Source organism: Ruditapes philippinarum, unplaced genomic scaffold, assembly GCF_026571515.1.
Source record: "Ruditapes philippinarum isolate M1 unplaced genomic scaffold, ASM2657151v2 ctg1419_1_1_1_1, whole genome shotgun sequence".
In the NCBI taxonomy this organism is placed as follows: domain Eukaryota; kingdom Metazoa; phylum Mollusca; class Bivalvia; order Venerida; family Veneridae; genus Ruditapes; species Ruditapes philippinarum.
In genome coordinates this window covers 132,141-144,313 of record NW_026859289.1, presented here as the reverse complement: position 1 = coordinate 144,313, position 12,173 = coordinate 132,141, and the positions used below count along the sequence as shown (strand labels likewise).

The window sequence follows — 12,173 nt, the reverse complement described above, 5'->3', positions numbered from 1 at the left end:
GCTGTTTGATTCTCTCAGCTTATTCAAATGCCTAGATACAAATGAGTACATAAATGGGGATTTACGGTAATAATCTTTTTTAAATTTAATCATCAATTACAATGTTCACCATCTAATGCATGCAAAATTATGTGTGTCATGCTCTCATTTTTGTTTAAAATCCCAAGATATCATCACAAATAAAAGTATAACATACACTTATTTACTCATATCCATAATTATTTTAACAAAGAAAAATCTACAGTCAATTTCAAAATATGTATTCAATACCGTATAAACTGTTTATCAGTAAAAATAAGGCTGACAATGAAATAGGGAAGTGCATTATACAATACTAAAGAAAACAATGTAATGTGCAAATTAGAGCAAGATATAGCAGAAATAAAGTTCCTGTATGTAGCTGATGAAATATGAGTCGATTTTTATTATATTTTTATTAGCTCGACTATTCGATAAGAATAAGTAGAGCTATTGCAGTCACCCGAGCGTCGGCGTCGGCGTAACCACTTATGTTAAAGTTTTTGTAATAGTTCAAATATTTTCAAAGTCCATTGACATATGGCTTTGAAACTTTGCACACTTGTTCACCATCATGACCCCAACCTGTAGACAGGAGGAGGTAACTCTATCAAGCATTTTGACAGAATTATGCCCCTTTTTCGACTTAGAATTTACGTTAAAGTTTTTTGTAATAGTTCAAATATTTTCAAAGTCCATTGACATATGGCTTTGAAACTTTGCACACTTGTTCACCATCATGACCCCAACCTGTAGACAGGAGGAGGTAACTCTATCAAGCATTTTGACAGAATTATGCCCCTTTTTCGACTTAGAATTTACGTTAAAGTTTTTGTAATAGTTCAAATATTTTCAAAGTCAATTGACATATGGCTTTGAAACTTTGCACACTTGTTCACCATCATGACCCCAACCTGTAGACAGGAGGAGGTAACTCTATCAAGTATTTTGACAGAATTATGCCCCTTTTTCGACTTAGAATTTACGTTAAAGTTTTTGTAATAGTTCAAATATTTTCAAAGTCCATTGACATATGGCTTTTAAACTTTGCACACTTGTTCACCATCATGACCCCAACCTGTAGACAGGAGGAGGTAACTCTATCAAGCATTTTGACAGAATTATGCCCCTTTTTCGACTTAGAATTTACGTTAAAGTTTTTGTAATAGTTCAAATATTTTCAAAGTCCATAGACATATGGCTTTGAAACTTTGCACACTTGTTCACCATCATGACCCCAACCTGTAGACAGCAGGAGGTAACTCTATTAAGCATTTTGACAGAATTATGCCCCTTTTTCGACTTAGAATTTACGTTAAAGTTTTTGTAATAGTTCAAATATTTTCAAAGTCCATTGACATATGGCTTTGAAACTTTGCACACTTGTTCAACATCATGACCCCAACCTGTAAACAGGAGGAGGTAACTCTATCAAGCATTTTGACAGAATTATGCCCCTTTTTCGACTTAGAATTTACGTTAAAGTTTTTGTAATAGTTCAAATATTTTCAAAGTCCATTGACATATGGCTTTGAAACTTTGCACACTTGTTCACCATCATGACCCCAACCTGTAAACAGGAGGAGGTAACTGTATCAGGCATTTTTTTTACTATCAAGCACTAAGAATAGTCGAGCATGCTGGAGAAGTTGAGTCAAGCACAAAAGTTAATGATCTAAATGATGCTGGAACAGTCACTCATGATGATTTAGATTTTGATCAGGGTACTTCTAGAGACCAAACAACAGTTAGCACCCCTAACTTACCCAATGACCCTCAACCTCAAGGATGCCAACATGGGAGGAAACAAAGTACTGTAATAATTACTGGACCTAGTTTTGCAAAATTAGAAAATAGTCATGATGTTGGCCATGAAAAAGAGTCATTTGCAGTTGTTGGTGGGAATGAAATACAAAGTTCAGATATAGAGCAAGAACAGTCTGAAAATCACGGTGGTATTCTCACTACATGTGAAAATAAAGTTGAAAACTTTGTATCAAATTGTAACAATGATATAGCAAGAGCTAAATCCAAAGATTTTAAGCAAAGTGTTGAAACAGATAAACATCATATGATTGTAATGGACATTGTTGAAGATACAGATCAACTTAAAGATGCAGGAGGTTTCAAGAAAGAAGAAAATGTATGCAACTTGCTAACTCATTTACATAACACAGAACCAGATAAAGACGATGATGACATTTTTGAGGAGGTAATATAAAATCATACCATCTTTATGACTCACCTTTTGCAATTTTTTTTTTTGTGAAATGTGTATAGAAATAAATACCTTGAAAAGTTCATAAATACCTGTTTAATACTATCATAGATATAATTGTGAGCTCTAAAGAGCTTTTGCTCTTTGAATTTCTTGCTCCAAGCACTAGTAACATATTAAGACTAACATACTATGTTTAGGTGCTTAGTAGATAAGAGTATCAGTAAAATGTGAGACTGTTTATTTAAGCCAGATATATTGCAAGTAAGCTAAAACTTTACTTTTTTCACTATTCTTTTACACAGGTTGAATTGACAGCAATTATAGATAGCATTAACATGAAGGATATGTCAGGAAATGACTCAGACTCTTTGATTGAAATTGATATCCCAATACCAACCAGTAAAACATCTACAATAAATGCAGTCCAACAAGATGCTACTGTCATACCTGGACAGACCATTCCACTGACCAAGACAAACGAACTGGAAAAGTGAGATATTTTTTAACATATATGCCTTTTTTAGCTCATCTGTCACAAAGTGACATGGTGAGCTTTTGTGATCGCTTTTTGTTCGGCCGTCCATCGTCCATCCGTTAACTTTTACTTAAAACAACATCTCATAAACTGCTTAACCAGAGATCTGCCAAAAATTTGAAAGTACTGGGCCCTGGGCCCACTTGGTCTTAAAATGATGGGCCATTTTTACCAAAGTATGGGCCTTGGAAAAATAAGTAAACATTGACCTAAATAACTGTTAAAAAGTTTGTAGATAATTGAATTTCCCTGGTAATAAAACTGAAATCATATTTTATGACAAGTGGTTCATTCATAAATGGCTGCTCAAAAATTTGATATGCAAATTTAATCACATATTAAAATTGCTGGTTCTTACTTCTTATGTCTAAAACTGTGCATTATCCATTTAATTGTTCCTACTTTGCACCAAATGTCCCTTTGCCACTGTATATTGACGAATTTTAGTGCCCCTTGTATGCCTCTGTGTAGACAGCATACACCAAAGACACTTGCCGACATGAAAAAAGTCCTGCACAATGTTTCCCTGTCAAATATTCTGATGACAAAATAAACATCTTTTTTTTTACACTTCTGCAGCCAAAGCTTGCATGAACTTGAGTGACCTTAGGGGTGATGCAGTTGTACACCTGTCAGATTATACTGTAACTTACAGCATTTCTTAAAATAGCAAAACTTTTTTTCAGTTACCAATAATCATTTTAAAAATTAAGTAGTTGTATAATTTGTTTGTTTTATTGGATTGAATTTACGGTAGTAGAAATGAGTATCTGTGTGGGAAAGGGAATAGGAGAAGAAATGCGGAAAGTAGATAACATGGACAAAAGCTATAAGGGAATGAATAGGCCTAAACTCAAGAATATGCGTAATTACAGGGGAATGGGTAACATGTTGCAGATCAGCAGATCTCTGCGCTTAGCCAATTAGATCCAAACTGCACAGGAATGTTCCTTTGGTAGTCAACTTTAAAAATTGTCCAAAGAATTTAATTCCAAGCAGAACTCTGGTTGCCATGGCAACCGAAATAATTAAAACTTAAAATATCTTCTTTTAGAAAACCGAAAGAGCTAGAGCTTAAATAATGGGCATGCAACATCATCTTTTCAGTGTCTACCAAGTTTGTTCAAATAAATGCCATGGGGTCTATATTGGCCCTGCCCCGGGGAGGGGGGTCATGGATTTTTATTTTTTTGTATATAGTAAAAACTTTAAAAATCTTCTTTTAAAAATCTCAAAGACCTAGAGCTCAGATATAAGGCATGATATTCTGGTGGGTGTTTACCAAGTTTGTTCAAATAAATGCCCTGTTGTCAAAATTGGCCACTTCGAGGGGGGGGGGGTCATTGTTTTTCCCTATATGTACAGTAAAAAACTTAAAAATTCTTCTTATAAAAACCCCAAAGAGGTAGAGCTTAGATATTTATCATGCAGTATCTTCTTATGGGGGTCTACCAAGTTTGTTCAAATAAAAGGCCCTGGTTTAAAATTGGCCTTGGCCCAGGGGCCTATATGCAGGTGAGCGATTTCAGGGTATTGGGCTAAATAATGCACCTGATTTGTTTCTGTACTTATTTTCTTCTTGTCGCATTTTTAGTGATTACGTCACATTTCTAAATATAGAACATCAACAGTGATTTTATTGCATAATAACACACACTTTCAGTTCTTTTATGTTCAGTAGGGAAAAATGCGGGTAGTGTTAGAATATTCAATATAGGTCTATGACCCCAACAATTTATTCAATGTCAAGCTTCAGTGTAAGTTCAAAATGACGAAAATGTAGCATCAAAAACTTTTTCAAACAGCTTCAGGTGCGCAACTCAGAGCCACCTGGCCCTCTTGGTGTAAAAACATCATTAAATTAATTTAAATATACATGGTGTTAGAATAAAGGAAGATTGTCATACAAGATTAATATTTGTTTCTTTTCACAGCCTTAATTTTATTAGGAAAAAAGGACTTAGTGCAAAGTGACTTGAACTCCTTTATGACTTATGAGTAAATCCATTTCACATGAAGTCCTCACTTTGTACAATAATCATATGACTCTAATTGGTTACACTTTAAATTTTTCAATGCATTTAAATGACAAGAAAGTAAAATTTAAAACCATTTCTAGCTTTTTTTTTGAAAAAAAAAGTAGATAGAAGTATTTTCAGTCATGTTGGCGTTTCTGTCTGTAAACTTGTATGTTGATCGTATCTTTTTAAGTTCTTTGGATATTGTCTTCATACTTGGACAGAACAACCCTTTCTTCATACTTGGACAGAACAACCCTTTGGATAAGACTTTTAAGTAGACAAGACTAACCTTGACCTTCATTCATAAATGACCTTGTTTTTTTTTTTTTTTTGCTGAGTTTTGCTAGTAGTGGCTATAACTTTGTTATTTTTAGTTGATTGTCTTTACACTTAAAAATAAAATAATCTTTTAGTATAGAAATTAAAGTTAACCAGATAGATCTTGACCCTTACTCCTAAATGACCCTGACCTTGAAGGTGAAATTATTGAAATTTTCATTTTTGTTTTGCTGTAACTGGCTATACCTTTGTTGATATTCAATGGATTCACAGAATATTTTTTAGGATAAGACCTTTATGTCTTTAAAACTGAAATTGACCTTGGCTCTTTAATGACCTTGACCTTTTTGGGTTTTAAAATTATTAAATAATAACCAAAATTTTTCCCTTTACAGAAAAAACTTTTTAAACAGTGCCGGGTTTGGAAGAAAAAAAAAGGGGGTTCTTATGGGAACAGGGGACATTTGGAAATCTCTAAAGAAAAAGAATTTGGATATATGAACTTATTTTGCCAATATTTTGTTTAAAAGCAGGATAGTACCATACTTAGGGTTTACATACTATGACAAACCAACCTTTTGGACAAGACATACTCTTGACCAATTGGAACGTCCTCGGGTATTATCTATAATAACCTCGCAAACAATACGGAGTGAAAGTAGTTCTACCACATGTTTCAGATGTAAACAGAAACAGCGAGTGAAATGTAATATGAATGTATATATTTGACATCCAAAGGAAAACAAAGTATATTTCGGTACAATTATGATTGAAAATATGTCTGACAAGACTTTTTAATTAAAAAATGCCCAATGATGTACAATTTAAACAAATCCGACTAAATGTCAACAGGTTTGCATTTTGTACTTTCGGTTTCTACAACCATAATAATAAATATACACGTATAAGTTATGTATTGTTTGCTTTTGTGTCTATAAATTCACTTATTTTAGCTGGATTTTTACTGAATATATTGGAAAAAAACTTGTCAACAACTCCCAGCATTTAATAACTATTTGTTAACATGTTAAGTTTCTTAGTGTAGGTTAGAATGAAAAACTGTATCTGTTCTGTGTTTGAGCTCCATATCCGAGACTGACGGAAAGTTGCGATAGTCTCTTGACATTAGCCTTGAACTTTCAATGACCTTGACTGTCAAGGTCAAAGTATTAAATTTTGGTCAAGTTGTCATAATTTTGTTATTTCTGTACAGATTTGGTTCATATGTGAACAAAACAACACTTGTGACCAAACAGACATGTGCAATAGTGTAGATGTCACCTTGACCATCAAATGATTGACTTTTGATTTCATTTTTTGACATTTATTTAAGGAAAGGATTTATTCTTGGACAAAACAACACATGTGAATTGACAACCGTTACAGTAAATTTAAAAAAAAAAAAACTTAATTTTGTTCTTAATTTTCTTTTTTAAAGATTTGTTTAACCCCCTTATTTGTTGACTTTAAAAAATTTTTAAAAAGTTTCGTTGAAAGGTTTCTAATTGCAAAAAGTTGTAGCCATGCATTTGTGGCCATTTTGCCAAAAGAATTTAAAAAATAAATTAAGGTTGGATAATTGCAATTTTTAAAATAAATTTTTGTAAGCGGCTTCTAAATGGGAATGTATGGAGTGCATGATTTGTGTCTTTTGCCTCTGGCATGTGAGGTGGTTTTGGTCCTGGATGTTTCTTTGAAGATTTTAAAACCCAAGATATTAGCCATATTCATCTTTCCTGCTTAGGTGTCATGTGACCTAAACTGTGTTGGTGCACAGTTAAACAAACAAAAGTGGTGGAGTAATTGGTAATTACTAATAAGTTATCCAGGAAGGCCCATATGATGGACTGACTGTTGAGTTATGACCAACTTGATATTAAAATTGATGTCAAACTTGAGCAAGCTATCAAATAATTAATTAAATTGCATAATTGATTTACTTGCAGATATGAGACCAGTGACAATGATGACCAAGATGACATGGCAGATAAAGACTATATTCCAGGCACTTCTAGCGAGTCAGAGAGTGAAGGAAGTGATATATCTGATGTTATTGAAGTCCAGCGAACTTGTGAGAAAGAGGATGATAATAGAAAACCTGAAACTGAAAAAGAAAAAAGTAGCGATAGAAATAAAGACATATATGTTTCAGTTAGTACAAAATACAAAGACGGGTCAAGAAAATGGGACAAAAGGCATATGTGTGTATACTGTAAGAAAACTTATCCAGGAAAGCTCCCTAGACACTTTGAGTCGATGCATAAAAATGAACTTGCTGTACAGAGAGCTTTAGCATATGATAAAGGTTCAAAAAACAGAAAGAGGGCATGGAAAGAGATCACTAATCAAGGAGACTTTGAAAACAACTTGAAAGTTTATGAAGCTGGAGTTGGGGAAATAATCCCTTGTAAACGTCCTCGAATTGTTACTAAAGGAACTCAGTTTGTACAGTGCAAGGAATGCAAAGGAACATACATGCGGTCCAGTCTTTGGCGCCATGTAAAATCAGCCCACCCTGAAAAGAAGGGAAGAAATCACCAAGTAGACAGTGCTTCATCTGTTTCTGCTATTGCTAATCAAGGATTTAGAGAAAAGATATTAGATAAGATGACAAATGATACAGTTTCCATTGTTGCCCGTACAGATAATGACATTGTGACTTTTGGACAAAGGCAGTTCATTAAACATGCCCGGTAATTAACATAAATTTAATAGAAAGGCAAAGATAAAGATTTGGGTTTTCCTTTTTTGATAGAAGAAAGGGGTTGTTGATTCTCTATTAAAAACTTTAAGAGTTTGCATTGATGCAAAAAAAATTTTCCGTATGTGTTAAAGCTGCCCCAAAACCCTTTTGGGGTTTATGAAAAAACATGTTTTTTGGGAAATTTCCGCCCTTTACAAAAAAAATGGGAATTATTACTTTAAATTTGGGCCAAAGAGAGTTAACTGAGTCCCAGGGCCCTACGGGGGAATTGGGTTTTTGAAGTAAAAGAAAAAACGTTTTAAATAAAGTTTTCCCAAGGAAATTAAAAATTGAGTAGGGCAACAGCCTTTTGAAACCAGGGGAAATTGCAAAGAAACAACAACCCATCAAAAATTCCCGCTAGTAAACGACTTGAAAAAAATTATCAGTTTATCTCAAAGAACAAGCAAATACTATCATGGGTATGTCTGAACTTACACATGTTCAATGGAGGGATCTAAGTGAAATCACATTAGCACAGACAGTGCTTTTTAACAAGCGAAGAGCTGGGGAGGCAGAAAGGTTACAGGTGCAACAATACTTAGATGGTATTGACCATGGCAAAACCACAAATCAAGAAGTTTTTGAATCTCTATCTCCTTTAGAGAGAAAGCTGGCCGAGGTTATAAATAGAGTGGAAGTCAGGGGTAAGAGAGGGAGGCGAGTAGCAATTCTTCTTCAAGACCACATTGTAAAACAGTTTGATGCTCTTATAAAATATAGGTCTTCTGGAAACATCGACCCTAGTAATGTCTTTATGTTTGCCAGGCCTGGTACTTCCGAAACCCCCATCAGAGCTACCGATGTTTTAAGGAAATTTGCTTCAATATGTGGTGCAAAGCAGCCTCAGACTCTAACCTCCACAGGCTTCAAAAACATTAGGGAACAGTGCCAAAAATCCCTTAATTTTAAAGGGAAAAATGACTGGATTAGGGGGCTTCTTTTCCTGGTCTTTATATAAAGTAAAAGGGGAATTCTTTTCGTTTCCCATTTTAAACATATTCGGGTTTTGGGTTATAGTTTCTTTATTAAATTTTAAAAAATAAAAAAGAAGATAAAAGGTTAATTACAGGGCCACTGAAACAAATTGTAAAAAAAATGAAACATAAAAGGCAAAAAATTAGTTTTTAAAATTGATCCTTTGGCCCGGGAATTTTTTTTGCATTTTAAACTCAATTTACAAAGGGTGCTCAGGGTGAAGTAGTCTTATTACCCTGTGTCTTTTACTGGCATGCGGGCATTTCCCTTTACAGAAGAAAAGTACCCGAAATTTTTTTTTTAAACCCGTTTGATTTTTCCCTTTGATTCTTAAAAAATTTTAAAATTTCCCAAATCAACAGAATTTACATAAACCCGAGACAAAATCTAAAGTGTCAGTTCAGCAGTACATATAAAAAGTCTCATTTTAAATCACTTTCACCTGTGTGTTGTCAAAACGTGACCTTGTTTTATCTGGGGGATTCCGTCCTTGCGCGCATGCGCAAACATACTTACACGTGAGGCATGTTAAAGGGTTTTCCACTAATACCACCTGTTTACAGATAAGAAGGCAATGTGATGAAAACTTGTTTAATTATCAGAATTTTGACCAATATTACTATATAAAATAATTTTATGGCTTTGATGCGTAAAATATCATGCATACAAGCATGCCATCGCATGTGAATGCGTTGGGGGTAACGGTACCGGGTAATAGATACACGCGTTTAGTCTACTTTCTATTTCCTGAATAACATCTATTTATCTCTTAGAGAATGGTCTGTTCAACAATTATAAATGAAAAATAGGTCCGATATAATAAAATTGTATAATTATAATGGGTTAAATTTTATGTACGGGAACTACTTCTCTTCATACAAAATAATGGATAATTTCTGTACCCCATATGAAGCCTCATAACTAAGGGTTATTCTATGTTTAGAACATTATGGAATTTCCATGATTTGTGTAACGAGCCGAATATTGATGTGTAACATTCAAATTTTGGTGAGTGAGCGTAATAAAAAATAATGTTTAAGTAACTACGATTTTTGTACGGGAACTGCTCGCATGCCAGTAGTGTGTCAAGCAGTATGTTTCTTCCTATACCACATGCAAAAGGTCATGCAACCAACCAAAATACTAACAAAATACCTGGATGGTAAATGGTACCTAATAAAGTACTGGATAGTGATTTGGCATTGTGATGTTACACATGTAACATAAATTGTATATCTGTATTTTTCTATTATTGTCGTCTTTAGTTTGCCACTTATGAACCATTTGCTTCTTAAAATAAGATACAAGTATTTCAGTTAACATAACTTCATCTATATCCACTCCTGCAATGTGCACTTGAAGTTTGTTATATAATAATTCAGATCAATTGTTACGAATTTTTATAAATTTTATTCACTATTCCTTTAATTCCTTACAAATATCAAATATCTCTTATTAGAGGTAGTTTATGTTTTGATGAACATATTTTTAATGTCATTCAAATTTGATTTTTAATTGTAATAAAAATGTTTCATACCATTTCTACAAGTGTCAACCAACTACAACTCACATACATGATTTGAATGTTTCGAGATAGAAATCTCAGAAGTAGCATATTGGTGTATAAAAATGTTTTTTTTCCAAAGATAAAAAGAGACAATTTGTTAGTAATTGTTTTTTTGCATACATTTTCTATCCTTTTATATATATCTATTAGCAGTCATGACTTTTACATATTTTACGGTAACCATTGGTATTTTTCACACAATGCAATTAAGGTGAAGAAAGCTTAAAGCTTATTTGAATCACTCTCAAATCTGCTTCCTGAAGAAGCATGATCGTTACCATCTCTGAGAGGAGAGGTAAAATCTCTATCATGTGTAATTGTCTGATTTTCCATATGAACTATCAATGTGAGGACTACATTGCATTCCGTGGTCTGAGGTTAATCACTTTGTTTAAAATATAGACTTTATGATGAGCTGTAACATATACACATTAGATTTAAGTTAATTAAGGTCTATTATATGTACACATACTGTCATTGACTAGAAATATATATATTTAGGTATGATTATCATACAGACAAGGACTAAATAATTTGGTATTCTGCATTTTTCAGGCTCTATTTTAATATTAAGCATTGAGAATAAGAGTCAGCTTGCATACATCTTGCATATATATTTTATCCTAATGGTGTCTATGGCAACCAATTTTATAGCATAGTTTGAATGAAATGCTTGTTTCAATTCATAGGTTGCCAAAGTGAGTAAGTTGCTTCTTGAACTTGAAAGGGGACATCTGAACAAGTACAAGGGAAAAACTTTGGATGAAATCCAGTTTAATCTTGATGGTATGTGCAAATTTAATTTTGTTGACACACATTTTGTTTTGATGAAGATACCATTTTGAGGACCTTGATAATAAAATTTTTCACCTTTTTAAATGTGAGGACTAAAATACACTTTTGTCCTCACATTGGTATCTTTTGGATATTTGCCAATTTAATTTTGTCAATGTTATAATTAAGAAATGCATCAACAGATTCTTTAAAGGGTTAAGGTAACACACTTAGTCTGGTCTCAGTCATTACTGTAAGTCATGCCTTAAATTATTTGAAATTACTTAAAGTCTTTGTAATAATTAATCTAAAGGTGGAATGGTAAGGTAAAATATTACTGAAAGACTACTCAGTTAGCAATAGAAATATGATTTTTTTTTTTATATCTTAATGAAGCTTTTTTTTGTACAATGACCAAAAAGATTCATCTAGTTTCATGGGTTTTCTGTGTTGAGGGGAAAAATTTTTTTTAATTTTTACCCCCGTAAAATTTTTTTTGCAAGTTTTAAACCCAAATTTTTAGAAAAGAAAAAAAAGTGAAAAAGGAAAAAAACAATTTTTTGTGTTGGTTTTGTCTTTAAAAAAATATGCTTTTGGGAATTTAAAAGAAAAAGATTGTTCAAGTAAACATATGAAATTATTTTCCTGTAAAAATTACAAGGTTGTATACTTAAACCTGGTAATTTCATTATCGCTTCACTGTGTACAACATTAACAATAGTAAAAGCACTAAATTATCACCTATTTGTAACGGTCAAAGTTTGTTTGTACCCCCTGATAATCTGTGAAAATCTAAAATATTTTTTTATTTCTGCGTTAATCTATTAGTTTTAAAATGAAGTAGACATTGTATAACACATATTATGAAGTCAGGGTATTTTCACTGTTTATTCACCAAAATGACCACAAGTCAACAGACAGGCGATAATTAGAATTAACAGAAACCCTTTACTACCGACAATTGATCATTGAATTGCTCTTTAGGGAACAAATGACAGGAGTTATTATTTAAATGAAGAAAATTTTAAATCTTATGT

At 33.0% G+C, this 12,173-nt stretch overlaps 1 protein-coding gene across 1 annotated transcript; it reads left to right on the top strand.

The window, feature by feature from the left end:
- Positions 1 to 53: 53 nt before the first annotated feature.
- Positions 54 to 7,771, top strand: LOC132755956 (uncharacterized). The gene is made up of 4 exons (XM_060746897.1): positions 54 to 66; positions 1,650 to 2,230; positions 2,542 to 2,729; positions 7,021 to 7,771. Exons 1-4 carry the CDS (start codon positions 54 to 56, stop codon positions 7,769 to 7,771), a joined length of 1,533 nt encoding a protein of 510 aa, XP_060602880.1.
- Positions 7,772 to 12,173: the final 4,402 nt, after the last annotated feature.

Coding starts and splice junctions, on each gene's coding strand:
- LOC132755956 (XM_060746897.1), top strand. Junction 2,231..2,541: donor ATGATGACATTTTTGAGGAG/GTAATATAAAAT, acceptor TCTTTTACACAG/GTTGAATTGACAGCAATTAT. Junction 2,730..7,020: donor AAGACAAACGAACTGGAAAA/GTGAGATATTTT, acceptor ATTTACTTGCAG/ATATGAGACCAGTGACAATG.